Source organism: Trichoderma ghanense (assembly GCF_004382785.1).
Source record: "Trichoderma ghanense strain CCMA-1212 chromosome Unknown scaffold_14, whole genome shotgun sequence".
NCBI classification, from domain to species: domain Eukaryota; kingdom Fungi; phylum Ascomycota; class Sordariomycetes; order Hypocreales; family Hypocreaceae; genus Trichoderma; species Trichoderma ghanense.
Genome location: NW_027395677.1, coordinates 235973 through 250278, shown reverse-complemented (window position 1 = coordinate 250278; position 14306 = coordinate 235973). Strand labels below are relative to the sequence as shown.

The 14306-nt window shown below is 56.4% G+C and overlaps 4 protein-coding genes across 4 annotated transcripts; 3 read left to right on the top strand and 1 right to left on the bottom strand.

The window, feature by feature from the left end:
• Window positions 1-1779: 1779 nt before the first annotated feature.
• CCMA1212_008964 (Homeobox protein 4) lies at window positions 1780-5458 on the top strand (the record flags this gene model as incomplete). The annotated part of the gene is made up of 3 exons (XM_073706066.1): window positions 1780-3508; window positions 3569-4712; window positions 4780-5458. The coding sequence occupies 3 exons, from the start codon at window positions 1780-1782 to the stop codon at window positions 5456-5458; spliced, it is 3552 nt and encodes a 1183-aa protein (XP_073555378.1).
• A 1723-nt stretch (window positions 5459-7181) lies between these two features.
• CCMA1212_008963 (uncharacterized protein) lies at window positions 7182-8006 on the top strand (the record flags this gene model as incomplete). The annotated part of the gene is made up of 1 exon (XM_073706065.1): window positions 7182-8006. One exon carries the CDS (start codon window positions 7182-7184, stop codon window positions 8004-8006), a length of 825 nt encoding a protein of 274 aa, XP_073555379.1.
• An 874-nt stretch (window positions 8007-8880) lies between these two features.
• Window positions 8881-10870, top strand: CCMA1212_008962 (uncharacterized protein; the record flags this gene model as incomplete). The annotated part of the gene is made up of 3 exons (XM_073706064.1): window positions 8881-9337; window positions 9425-9775; window positions 9858-10870. The coding sequence occupies 3 exons, from the start codon at window positions 8881-8883 to the stop codon at window positions 10868-10870; spliced, it is 1821 nt and encodes a 606-aa protein (XP_073555380.1).
• Window positions 10871-11258: 388 nt separating this feature from the next.
• CCMA1212_008961 (Putative mitochondrial carnitine O-acetyltransferase) lies at window positions 11259-13955 on the bottom strand (the record flags this gene model as incomplete). The annotated part of the gene is made up of 3 exons (XM_073706063.1): window positions 11259-11404; window positions 11464-13440; window positions 13508-13955. 3 exons carry the CDS (start codon window positions 13953-13955, stop codon window positions 11259-11261), a joined length of 2571 nt encoding a protein of 856 aa, XP_073555381.1.
• Between the last annotated feature and the right edge of the window lie 351 nt (window positions 13956-14306).

Sequence of the window (14306 nt, the reverse complement as noted above, 5' to 3'; positions counted from 1 at the left end):
GGTTAGGCCAGAAAAGCCCCGAAAAGCCACCCTGTGTAGTGCAACACCATCGCGAGAGCTGGTGGCTTTTCAGCGCCGCTTTTCTGGAAAAGGTTTCTAGAGCCTTCGCTGTGCCCTGTATCACAACTGGTGCCTCGGTATATAGAGGGGCAGCCTTGAAGTTCATCAGGCAGCCATGTAAAGGATGGGCTAGTTCGGAGGATAAACGTTAACAACGTTGACAATGCATTACCATGTTGTATGTGCTCGTATGTGAGTTCATCCGGCATCGTCCCATCTTCAGACGCTCGGCGGCTAGCAGGGGCCTAATCTCGTCGATAACCTTGGCGCCCAAGAGGCTATTTAGTCGTCATCCGCCTTGTGGGCTCTGCCAGTGGTGCCTCGGGAGCTCCTGGGTCACCAAGGCCAAAGGTTTGTCATGCCACTTACAAAGCAGCAGTGGTGCTATCGCATGAAACCAGAGACAAACCAGAGAGAGAGCGGCTGAAAGGCCATGGTGAAGCACTGCGTCTGAATGCCCGCGTGCGTCTGGTGATGCAGCCTTCATCGTTGAACCTAGTCCGTCCTTAATCGGCATTGGTGTTTGTCAGCATTAAGCTGCCCATCCTCTGCATATCTAGTTGACACCAGATGCAACCTCAGACAGACGAGCATGATCAGCAAGTATGTATATCGAATCAAGTGATATATACGACCTCAACTGAGCGTCAGCAATGAGTAACTGCTGGGTCGAACTCTCGCATGTCGGGGAATAGATATGCTCCAAAGGCCGGCGCCTAGATCCGGAGAGAAGTCCTTAGCAACAGGCCCTGATTACTCCGAAGCACACAAGAGATCCATGATCTCTGCCGTTCTCCGCACTTCGCATAGCGTGCAGCAACGTCGTATAAAGTCGTCGCCATCGGTCAGAGATTCGAAGCACACATGTCAGGCAGGGCAAGGGAGCGGGCCATGGAGGCCGTCATCGGGCTATATCTTTATGTAGGAGCGTGGGGAAAGATTGGCGCATCGACAACGTCGAGAGAGTTCACGTACTGTGTAAGAATTGCCAAACGAGCACGCAGCAATGGCTCGTCTCTGGAGGGGAACGAGGTAACAGGCAGGTCAGCTTCCCGCGGATGAACCCCCGCACAGTATATCGGCACACGGTTGGATGGGCTGCTTGTTTGTCAAACGAAGGGCGCAGAATTGACAAGTTCATTGTCGACGCCAATCCCTGCCTCGCCTTGCATGCCCCGGCTCCGGCTGAGGCTTGCTCCACCGGCCCAAGCTCATGACTCTGCTCCCACTGGCTCCAGCGCCATGCCGCACCGCTCGTGGGAGCCACAAAGCCCCGTGGAGATGGGGCTTTCTGCTCCTCGTTACGGCGAGACCCTGCTGGGGATCGCGCGGATAGGCAGAACCGCCTGGGACGGGCGCCGATGAACAAAACCGGCAACGGTCCGCCTCGTCTTGAGCCACGGCCTTCTTATTGTTGCAAACTCGGCAGCAGTGTAGTTGTAAAGACGACACTGAAGAAAAGCGTTATCATCGGCTTTGATCTCAAAGTCGACAATTGCTTTTCCCTCTCATCGACAAGTGTCCAGAACCGGAGATTTGCTTCTCGTCGGAACCGGGACCGAGGTGGGCATCTGGATCGACGACTCGTCTCTTGATTTGGCCCTGCCGCGCGCCCTTCCAAAAGTCATTCTGCGGCTTCTGGTTGGATGAGGGTAGCACGCCTTTCCGCCTCTCTAACACCATAGCCCGGCGCGCCCTTTCACATAACTACCTACCAAGATGACCACGATTGACGAGATGGACGAGTTCGTCAATTGGGATCACGCCGGGGCAGCCGCTGACAGTGTCTATCCCCCTGTGCCCAACATGTCTTCCACCGGAAACCCTGCCGACGACGACATTGGTCTGGTGCTTGAGAATGTCAACGAAGATGACTTTAGCTTCTGCGCTCTTCAGCACTTTGAACACAACGACTTCTCCCGGATACCGGGAGTCGAGCCCGCCACCATGGACGTGACCGAGGCCTTGCTGTGGGAGACGCCGGAGAGCCCCTGTGCTCACTGCGTCCTGGGTGGATATTCCTGCAAAAAGATTCGAGAAGGTATTCACAAGGGCTACTGCACCAGCTGCGTTGCCCTTGGGCTCGAATGCAGCTTTGGGGGAGTCGTCCCCGACAGTCTGAATCCCGAATCCACCAGGCTATCTTGGTCCTCCACCGGCATGCCAGCCAACGCCATCCCTCAGGAAGACCTCGTCCACCTCCAGCCACTGAAGCCGCTCGGCAACCCATCTTTCCTAGAGTTGATGAACCTGCAGACGGCAGGTCCTGTTGAAGATGGCGTTGCCAGTGCAAAGGCTGGCACGCCGCCCAAGATTGGCGCCAGGTTCTCTCGAGAATCAGTCCGGATTCTCAAGAACTGGCTGTCGATGCACAACAGACACCCTTATCCCAGTGACGAGGAGAAAGAGATGCTTCAGCGCCAGACAGGCCTCAACAAGACCCAAATCACCAACTGGTTGGCAAACGCCCGGCGCCGTGGCAAGGCCCAGCCTCCTCGGTCCACCTCCCCTCACGTCGGTAATCTGTCCAGCTCGATCGATATTCCGCGCAGGCGAGGAACGCCCGCCCTCGAGGCAATGAACCCCCTGCAGCGTTGGGAACACTCTCCTCCCGAGCACGAACCGGCTTCCGTGACCGCCATTGCCAGGGCAGTCACTGCGTCTTCGTCATCCGGAGTGTCCTCGGGGCTCAACAGTCCTTACAGCTTCAACTACACCGACGACGGCTCAAACAGGTCACTTTGCAACCAATCATCCGCCAGCAGTGTCGGAACCTCTCACTCCAGCAATGGCTCTCTTCGATCCGTATTCTCTCATGGATCACAAAATTCTTGGGGCTCTTTCGGCTCGGCGGCCTTTAGCGCCAAGGGTAGACGGCGAAGGAGGCGAAGGGCGGCTCCTGGCAAGGAGCCCGGCTCGACCAGCCTCTCCGTCCCGCTCAAGACCTTCCAGTGTACTTTCTGCACGGAAACCTTCCGAACCAAGCACGACTGGCAGCGTCACGAGAAATCGCTTCACCTGTCGCTGGAACGATGGGTGTGTGCGCCGGATGGTCCTCGAGCCATCAACCCCGACAGCGGGCTGCTCTGCTGCGTCTTCTGCGGCGAGGTGAACCCGGACGATGCCCACGTGGAGACTCACAACCACTCGGCGTGCCAGGAGCGCTCGCTGGAAGAGAGAACCTTTTACCGAAAGGATCACCTGAACCAGCACCTGAGGCTGGTCCACAACGTCAAGTTCATGGAGTGGGCCATGAAGCCTTGGAAAGTAGCCACTCCCGAGATCCGGTCGAGGTGTGGTTTCTGCGGCATCGTGATGGATACCTGGACCATTCGAGTTGACCATCTGGCGGAGCATTTCAAGACTGGTTACTCCATGGCGGACTGGAAGGGTGACTGGGGTTTCGAAGTTCCCGTGTTGGACATGGTCGAGAACTCGATCCCTCCATGTATGAGACCACTGCAGTATCCCGTAGACCAGCTCAAGGCGTCTAACTTTTGAAATATAGATTTGATTCATCATGAGAGAAAATCCCCTCTCCCGTACAATGCCAGCCAGTCCCCGCCCGAATCGCCCCGAAACGCCTATGAGCTGATCAAGCTGGAGCTGGCCTACTTCGGCAGCAACTTCTGGGACCTGCACGGCCGATCGCCCAGCGACGAAGACATGATGCTGGAAGGATGCCGTATCATTTTCGCCTCCGAATTGCTGTCCCTGCAAGGAATCGCGACGCAGGTCTCGTGGCTTCGTGACCTCATCATGAGCAAGGAGTCGATTGTCAAAACAGCGAGGTTTGGTCCCCTCCGTGGCGCAGCTGAAAACAGGCTGCAGACCCTCAAGATCAACGGCAAGGACAACTTGTTCGAGGAGTGCCCCATGGAGAGGCAGCTCCATGAATACGTCAAGGCCAAGCAACTACTGGGCTTGACCACCATGGATGACGAGCTCCAGGAGGAAGCACGAAGGATTGTGGGACGAGTCGAAGAGGTGTGCACCCATCCGTCCGAGGCGGTTGCCAACTGGCTCTTGCGGCTCATCACGTCGTCGACCGAATGGCTTGCGGCGTTTCGTCGGCGCGCGCATCTGCCTCGAAGCGAAGACGTCCAGCATAAGTCGATTCGATCGACAGATCCAAACTCAATCGACTCGACAATCCACAACTACTCCAGGCTGGAGTCTGAGCTGGTTGCGTTCCTCAAGCAGCAGCGGTCCAGGGGTAGAGAGCCCACCGACGAAGAGCTTCAACGGCAGGCTCGTGTCACCATTTACGAATTCGATGACGGATGGAACCAGACCGTGGCGGACAACCATGAGTGGCTTGCTGCCTTTAGGCAGCGCAATGCTCCTGATCAAACAACTTCGCCACCATCGAGGGGCGCCGTTGCAACGGTGAACAAGTCAGCCGAAGAAGCTCCTACGTCTCTCTCTCCCTCTGCGGCCAACCCCTTTTCCGAGTTCCAGTCTCGGCTTGACGCAAATGGCAATCACCACAGGTCCTTCCAGTACTTCCTCAACGACGCCAACTGTTATCGAAGGTTGGAGAAGGAGCTCAAGCGATGGGTTACCTCTACCATGTCGAAGAATAACCCGAACCGGCATGTGCCCTCGGATGAAGAGCTGCAATACCAAGCTCGATGGATCCTGTACGACGAGTAAGTTTGATGTCCTTTGGCGGGATATTTCTTCGAATGAGCCAAAGCTAACCGTTGATTGCTGTAGTGACGACCCCTGGAACTACACCGCCGCCGACAACGCAGAGTGGCTTCATCGATTCAAGAGAGACACTGGCATAATTAACGACCCCGGCCCGGGTCTCCCGTCGGGTTATGCGTGGGCGTTAGAGCAGGGCGGCACGGGCTTTGCACCACCATACGCCTTCCTCGGGGACCACGAACCGGTCAACAACGACGTCGAAGTAGCCATGCGAAATGGTGCCAAGCCCATCACGGCAGGGCACTCGGCAGTCAACAGTTACCTGGAGGAGTTGACGTCTTCCCCCAACCGGAAACCTGCAGTGATTTTCTGTTCTCGCGAGCTGGAATGGGGCTTGCAGCAATACGCAAAGGGGTACTTCATGGACAAGGGCGTCTTGCCTTCAGACACGGCTTTGAAGGCCAAGGCCCGGGAAATTCTCAGGGCCGCGAGCACGGCTGCAGACGATCCAACTCTTCTGGACAAATTCAAGACATGGCTTCTCACCAAGCTGCCCCAGTTGGCGTCTGGAGAGCCCATCAGACAAGAGGTTGACAGTGTTGACATTCCGCCATCCGCTGTGCCAACGAACATGGACGTGAACATTTCTGATGCGGAGCTTGGCGATATCCTCAAGGACATGGACTTTGACTTTGGACTGGGAAACATGGAGGGAATCGAGCATGACGGAGGCGTTAGCTTGTAGATGGCGTGGCCAAGAGAGCCGCGGTATGAGCATACGAAGACGGCGGGAGAAGGGAAGCGTGACATTGTCTCCTTGGGTTCGTTTCTTTTTGTCGCTCCCTTCTGCGTTGAACCATATACCACTGCATGTGCGTACTATAAATGAAAAGTGAGCATTCATGGCATTTTTTTTTTTGCATAACGAACGGGATGTTTTGGGAAATATGGGAACCAATAGCACAGATCAATCTCAACTTGGGTTTCATGAAGCATGGGCGTGTCTATGACGAGACAAATGCGGTACCTCTATGGGCCGAAGATGGTGAAGCGTAGAAGCTGTTAGATTCAAGACGATGCTTTGCCGGTATCTGTTGAGGCATCTGGGGGTCTCACGTGCTGAGGAGGTGAGGCGGTCTGGGCATCGCGGAAGGTGCGATTCGAGGTGGCAGGAGGTATGAGTACTGGCAACAGCGATTCACCAAGGAAAGCGCATCGTTTAGAACTTCTACATCACCCACCTTACCTTACCTTAGGAGGGTATAGAGGGACTGCGTCTGAATGTCAACTGAAATCTTCATGTCATCTTCCGCTGAATGCACTGCTCAGAGCGCGGAAAAGTGCATATTGATCCCTTTGGTAATTCCATCTTGATGGACTGTTATGGAGCAAAATGGGGAGGGGGAAATCGGACGCTGAGCTTCAGCTTATACCTCCATCAGCCCACCTCGTCCGCCACATTCGGCAATTGTGATGAAAGCTGCCCACGCGTTTGTGCGAAGGCGCGGTACTTTGATGGATTAAGAGGTACCGTACTCGCATATCCGCGGGCTTCTTCCCATCTAACCGACTTCACCTCGTTGCTTAGGTATAGCCTCCATATATCCTGTTACTAACAGGGCTCTTCGGGCGTTAGTAGCTGGTATCTGAGACATTGGATACTATCTATGCGCTCGTGCAGACCTTGGAGCATCCAGCGACAGGGATGCTGGGCCTTGTCGTCCCGATTGTATAGACTTGGCCTGGCCACTAAAACACAGCAAACAGAGCAGACAGGGCGCAAGTTCTCCTTCTTTAAGGCTGCACAGATGCACCAAGCTTTACCCCGACGAGTGTTGCGGGCGTGCCATCGAGCGCCTCTTCTCTCTGTTCTCTTTAAAGTCATCAATTCCACTCAGGAGAAAACGTCTTCAGTTCTATCGTCGCATTCCCACCTCATCTTCCTCCAAAATCCATAAACAACCTCCGATGTTGCACCAGCCGACCTGTCGCAATCAATAAATCGACGGCCGCAGACACGTGCCACCCAAGCCGGGCTATTGGCGTGCCGCTCCTTCAACTCGCCCGCGCCTCATTCCTCCAGCTGCAGCTTTCCAGAGAGGCCTCACCCTCCTCTTGCTCTTGTTCAGGGCCGCTTGCTTGCTTACACACTCGCAAGAGAGCAATTGGATCGCAGAACCGCCAGAAACCACCACACGAGGCGTGCAAGCGGAAGAGCTGGATCGACGTCAACACAGGGAACAGAGGGTCCATTGTCATCTGTGCTCTTCAGTGACTTCTCTCAACACAGAGAGAGGCATGCATTTGCCCTGTGACCCCTCTCGTCCTCTGTCCTTCAAAGAATGCACACGAAGCAGCTGGACATGTGAGATCCTGACGAATTTCAACCGTTGACGATTGTCTCTCTCGTTTTCTCTCCTCATCACCCACTCTATTCTCACGATTCAGAGGGACTACCTCCCAGCAACATGCCGACCTACTTGTGCCACGGCTTTCGCTGGACGCGCCGGTTGATTCGCATTTTCGTCATCATCGAGGATCTAGACGATGCCGCCCCAGACTGGATAACCGGCCGCAGCTCGTCGGCCGCCATCCTCGAACGCTTCGGCACCAAGTTCGACTACTTGCCTCGACGCCTGCCACAGCAGGAGGCAGAGAAGCCGTCTGAACCAGTACTGGCGCCTCAGCTAAAGCAGGCATTGCAAGACGAGAAAACGGCCGCGCATCAGGACGACGACTTTTCCGTCCCGCCATCGCGAGTTCCCGACGCCGAGGACAGTGTCTTGGTCAATCAATTTTCCCCAGTCAAGCTGCTAGAAGAGTACGATCCGGGAGAGACATCCATCTCGGCGCGGCCATTTGCCTACGTCGCGGACCACGTCATTCGCATAGATCTAAGCGCCAACGTCTTGGAGGAAATCGCCAAGTACGAGACTCTCGTCAAGGAGAGGAATGAGGGAAATTGGTTTGAGCGGCTGCGTGACGAGCTGCAAGAGGGGTCGCCTATTGAGTGGTACGTGGTCGTCAATGGAGATGAAGAGCGCGGCTGGCCCCAAGACGACGACGAGGAAGAGAGCGAAGGCAGCGATGTGGCAGAGATGGAGGACCTCAAGGTGGCCGAGGAGGAGGACGGGCCTCGCCGTGAACAGCCAACAGCTGGCTCTTCGCAGATGCGGAGTCCGAACAGTCAACATGCGCCCAACAAGCCGTCTGACCAGACGCATTCCCTGCGGCACAAGATATCGAGGGCGGGTTTGCGACGTCTTTTTAGCAAAAAGGAGGCTGCCGAGTGATGGGCAGACTCTGCCAGGCTTGTCACTTTGGATATCGGGCATGGGCGGGTTGCATCATGGCGCATTGTTAGAGGGAGTTCAATTTGTGCTTGGGGGTTACCACCAATTTCTCGATGGACATATTGGGTGATGCCCGTGCGGACACGGGTGTGCTGTTGTATTGGGTAAGCACACACGAGCATGGAAATGAATGATTCGGGATCAATCCAGTTTGATGCCATGTATTCATCACGAAGCAACATATTATGAAAGCTTACAGTGGTGGACGAGCCACACAAGCACTTACTACAAAGGTATTTGAGCATGGGACGCGGAAAGCAAGGGTCGTCACGATGCATAGCTACAGCGCTCAGAAACTCGATATGAGGAGAGGAAATCAAGAGGAGAAAAAAGCAAACAATGGAGAGCAACACCGGTTCATACAGCTTTCAGACCATATGATTCATCTGCACATCTTCATTCTCGTGTAAGTCGGTCAGAGCACATCAGCATATGACGTCGGCTGCTGTCACGTGTAGCTCGGGATAGGAGCTGCATCCATCGTGTCTCGCAAGCAATTTCACCTTCAATTTCACTGCCAAGAAGCCCTCAATCTCCCCTTCCTCTCACTTCCTCCCCCTTCCCTGGTATATCAGCTTCCTAGATCGCCCATTCATTCCCCTCATCGGGAGCGAATCCGGGCGCACAAGCGAAGGGGTGGGTGCGCATACAAAATAAAACGCCAACCGACCCTGTGCCTGTGTCTAGGGAGAGAGACCCAGACCAGCTCACCAAAATCGCATGGCATCGTCAACCGCCAGGAAAACATCGTGACACGCCGCCCCCGACAGCCCGTCGAATATCGCGCCTACTAGCCCAGCCAGCCAGCCATCCAATGGCCTACCACCACGTCCACCGCGATGAATCCCCGTCCTTTGCCCAGACGGGGGCCGAGTTCAACCTCGACGACAGCGACGTCTACGAGGACGAGGACGACGACGACGATTTGCGCTCCCAGGTCGGCGGCTCGGACACGTACGAGATGGTTGGCGGCGGCAAACGGCGACATGACCCGTACAAGATCGGGGGAGGAGGGCGCAGCAGAGAGCGGCTGATGGAGGGCGACTACATCGATGCCGGGTCGTCGTCGTCAACGACCAGAGGAAGAGGGGGGGGAGAAGACAGCGACCGGAGCAGAAGCAGAGGCAGAGGGAGGCGTCTGAGTGTCAGCTCCGTGGACAGCTTCCTGCTGTACACGCCCGACGAGGACAAGGCCGTGCGGCGCAAGTTTGACCGCAAGCTGGTGCTATTCGTGGCGCTGCTCTACATGCTGAGTTTCCTCGACCGATCCAGTGCGTCTCATCGACCAGCACGATGAAACGCGTCGAAGCAACTTCGCGAAGACATACAGAAACTGACATGCTCTCTCACTGACCCAGACATTGGCAACGCGCGCATCGCCGGCATGGACGAGGACCTGCGGTCCACCAGCCCGCCCCGCGACGACTGGTACGAGTGGGCGCTCACGTCCTTTTACATCTCGTACATCGCCTTCGAGTGGATGTCCCTCCTGTGGAAGGCCGTCCCCGCGCACGTCTACGTCTCCGCGCTGGTCCTGAGCTGGGGCCTCACGGCGTCGCTGCAGGCCGTCGCCGTGTCGTACCCGATGCTCATTGCGCTGCGCGTCCTGCTCGGCGTCGGCGAGGCGGGCTTCACCGGCGTGCCCTTTTACCTGAGCTTCTTTTACAAGAGGCAGGAGTTGGCGTTTCGCACAGCCATCTTCATCTCCGGTATGTTGCGCCCTTTTGACTTGCTGGGCTTTGCATCACACGAAGAACCTCATGATCCATCCTTCTAACATGAGCTCCTCAGCCGCCCCCCTGGCGACAAGCTTCGCATCAACCCTCGCCTGGATCATCGTCAAAGTCGGCCAGTTCAGCCCCATCGCCCCCTGGCGCCTCCTCTTCCTCATCGAAGGCTTCCCCTCCGTCATCGTCTCCGTCATCGCCTGGAGCGTCATCCCAGACTCCCCCCAAACAGCCCACTACCTCACCAAGCGCGAGAAGAAGGTCGCCCGCCTCCGCCTCCGCCGCGAAACTACCTCCTCCTCCTCCTCCTCATCCTCCTCCTCCGCAGCAACCACCAAGGAATCATCCCGCCTCAAAGCCCGCGAAATCATCTCCGTCCTCGCCGACCCCGTCGCGTGGATCACGCCAGCAATGTTCTTCCTCACCAACATGGCCTACTCCTCCCTCCCCGTCTTCCTCCCCAAGATCCTCACCGAAATGGGCCACGACAGCCTCGCCGCCCAGGCCCTCGCCGCCCCGCCCTACCTCCTCGCCTTCTTCGTCGTCCTCTTCACGGCACACACCTCGGACCGCCGCGCCGCTAGAACCGGCCCCATCGTCTTCCACGCACTCGCCTCCGCCCTCGGCTACGCCGTCCTCGCGCTCTCCTCCCCGGCCCTCTTGTCCCTCCCCGCCTGGCTGCGCTACCTCGCCGTCTATCCTGCCGCCATCGGCTTCTTCAACGTCGTCACCCTCGTCATCGCCTGGACCATCAATAACCAGCCCAGCCAGAGCCGTCAGGGCGGCGGCTTCGCCCTCATGCAGCTCGTCGGCCAGTGCGGGCCCCTCGTCGGGACGCGCCTGTATCCCGATCGCGACGCCCCGTTTTACGCCCGCGGCATGTGGACGTGCGCGGGAGCCATGCTGTGCGTTGCCGTGCTGGCCGTCGTGCTCCGATTTTACTTGAAGCGCAAGAATAGCAGGCTTGATCAGGCGGAAAAGGAGAGGCAGGAGGATGGGACCATTGTTGAGGAGGAGGGGTTGGTCGTTCCGGGGAAGAAGAGGAGGCATGCGGACAGGTTTCGATACATGTTATAGAAGATGGCGTTGAAGAAAGAAACCAAGAAGCAGACTCGTATAAACAGACGAATGTCAGACAGCATCATAAGTTGGACATATATAAACAGACGAATGTCAGACAGCATCATAAGTTGGACATGTAGGATAGAATAGAAATTTGGCTGTTAATAGATGAATTGATAAACATTCGGCTATCCTTGAATGTGACTGAATCCCATGCCGTACTGCCTTCACACTTCCGAGCAACCCTTGACTCCCAACAGGTCCCATGATTGTGTGCTCACCAAAACAACAGATAACATACAGTTTGTGGTAATACTGGTATATCCCAAGAAGAACGCATTCAATCCCAGCATGAAAACTTCTCAGAAGGTGAAGAGAGCCAGGAGCCTGCGCCTAGATGCTCTCATTCCGTGACCAGACGTAGCTTTTTCCCCACGTCTCGCTTCTTTGCGTTCGCAGCTGCTCGCTCAGACGCCTTCGTCTCGTCCTCGGTGGTGTTGCCGCGAGCTTTGAGGGCCTGGAAAAGCATTCCAGCGTCGAAGAAGCCGTCTGTAGGGTTTCGATTAGCATTTGCCAACATGTTACATTCAAATGTTGTGGAGACTTACATCCGCCCAATTCATCGTCGTCGCTGGTAAAGCTATTCTCGGTTGGCGATCTCGGAACCAGACTCGGCCGCCTGCCTCCTGCCTTGCCGTCTCCGGTGATCAATCTGCCTCGAGACTTGAGCCGGTTCGAGGGCTTCGGCCGAGCGAGCTCTGCCTCGCGCGCTTTGCTTCCCTTTGCAATGGCGGACTTGCCGTTTGTGATGCGCAGGATGCGACGGATTTCCAAGAGGTAGCTCTCGAGGGCGTCGACGAACCGCTTCGTCTGTCGGTGTTTGCTCGACACGCAGATGGAGATGCTGTCGTCCTTGATGATGTAGCCAATGCCAAAGCCGTTGCCCGACGTTGGCCCAAAGCCAAAGTGCCGCAGCGAAGGATTGCCGCAGTTTGAGGTCGAGAGGATGGTCGTGTTCAGCTTGTCCCAGCCAGAGTCGGCAAAGACGAGGGGCAGTGGGTGGTGCTCCCGCGATCTGGAGTTGGTGCTGTCGCCGCGTTCCCGGGTCGGCCTCACTTCGACGCCGTCTACCGACAGATTGGAGCTCCTCGGGCTGGCGGTTGGTGACGACGCCGTTGGGCTGGAGGCCACGGAACTGCTCATGGCGCTGTCGATCAGGTCGTCCACATACTTCTGCCACACACTGAAGAGGGCGTACAGATGTCTGTCGCATCCTTGGCCCTTGGCGCACTCCTTGGTGTTGTTGACATGCTTCACGCACGCGCGCTTGAGAGCCTCAACTTTGCGCTCGAGAGGGTTATCGGCCCAAAAGGTCTGGACAAATTCGACGGATTCCTCCGTCACGGGCCGGATGGCCTCCGTGCGGCCATGCAAAAAGGTCTTGGTCATGGCGGGTTCATAGGTGCACTCGACCCTTCCGTACAGCCCATAGTACGCTGCCTGGAACGCCATCTGGACAAAGGCATCAGGGGAGAATCCCATCGAGGTGATAAAGTGCTTGCCGTAGGTGGAGAAGTCGAGACACTGGAACTCGTTTTGCTCAATCAAGTCTGCCAGCCTCGTCTCGGCAAAGCGCACCGCGATGCTGAGTTCAGGAACCATGTCCCAGCCAAGCTTTCGCGGAGTGGTGTTGACATCTCCAAAGCTCTCAATCTCTCGCTTCGTCGGGTCGGGACTGGTCGACGCCCATAGGGTCATTGCTTGCCCGTTGATGGTGCGCGCGAAGCGAAGGATCGTGTCCGTGTACACGTCGCTGGCAAACCGCAACACCGTGTGGCCGTCGACACCGGTATGCTCAAAGTTGATTCCCGCACTGCCATTCTTGCAGACGATGATCTGAAGCTTGTCGTACCAGCGGTTGGTGCATGTGCCGATCTGGACTCCGTTCTTGACCTCGCTGGTTCCACATAGCATGTTCTGGCAGAGAGCCGCAACGGTGCTGGGCTCGGTATAGTCGAGACACAGGACGAAGAGGGCAGAGTCGACGATGCTGAGCGAATCGGCATTGTTGGATCCCGGCTCGCGGAGCAGGATGTCTCGCAGACCAGACCACACCTTGCGGTTCTCGGTGCTGAGCACTCCAAGGGCGTTCTTTGCCGCATCCTGGATGGGAATCTGGGAAGCATCATCGACAATGGTCTGGAGGTTTAGTTCAATGTCCTTCTCAGTCATGATGACATCCGAGTTGTCATCGAGAACGTCGAACCAATAGATCTGGCCGTGGCACATTACGACGATGTGCTTCGATTCAGGGTCCTGCTCAATCTGGCAGCCGGCTTCGGTCGGCACTCTGGCTGTGCCAAAGAGGCGTGAGAACTGATACATGCATAGGGGGGTTCCCTTGACCTTGTCTGGCGGCAGTTCTTCCTTTCTCACGGCCCTGATAAACTCCAGTGCGGATACAACAAGGGAGGCAGCACGGGTCACCTGGTTGTTTCTTGCCGGGGTCGGGTCATCTTCCAGAAGGAAAAAAGGGTTAAGGTTGAGTACTACGGGGTTGTCGAAGTTGAGATACGAGTCGTACCCTTTTTATTTTTCATCAAGTTAGCCTCGCGCCTTTGAGAGGGCCGCCACGGCCAGGAGCAGACTTACAAAACTGTTCGATATAACTCGTCTTGCCCTGTGCATATCTCTTCAGCTTCTCCTGCAGATCAGGGCCTTCTTCTCTGAGAAACTCGTTGACGGCATGCTGTGTTTCGGCATGCTCTCTAGGAGACTGGAGTGGCTTCAGGGCTTCCAGATACTTCTTCGCCGTGCTCTCGAGCTCGGGGATGGGCAGCTTCGGCAGCTTGTCCTGGTGGCGGAAGGTGATGCCGCCCTCCATCTTGGTTTCGTTGTACGTCGCCTTGGGCACCCTAGTGTATGCAGCAGACAGCTGGGGCGGCTGTCGTGGAGGCGGCGTAGAAGTCGTAACCGGGGGCTCTTTTGGTGCCTCGGGGAGGTCTGGCAGGCTGCGAGGAGTGTTGTAGTAGGAGCGAGGCTCAGCCAGCCGTTCGGCTATGGACTGGGGAGGGGTAAAGGCACGAACTGAGGCCGTCATGGCGTCAGCGGGATGAATTCGACTTAAAAGTAGAGAGGCGAAATGCTGGTGCTAATGGAAAGTCCGCGAAGGGCGGTGCGGTAGAAATAGTGGCAGTCGTCGTGGCAATAAAGGGGCATTACACTTGAGGAGCAAAGCAAACGAGGATCGTTCTCATGAGGGCAAGTGATTAGGGGGTCAACGGAAGAACCGGGAAATTGGGGAACCATTGGTAGCAACGAGACTTGCGGCGAGACAGCCAGCAAGGGAGTTGTTATATATCTGAAAGATGTACAATGCACAACTCCATGTGGGCGAGGCCAAGGCCGGACACGGATCAGAATCCGGGGCACGGGGAAGAGGTGGAGTCCC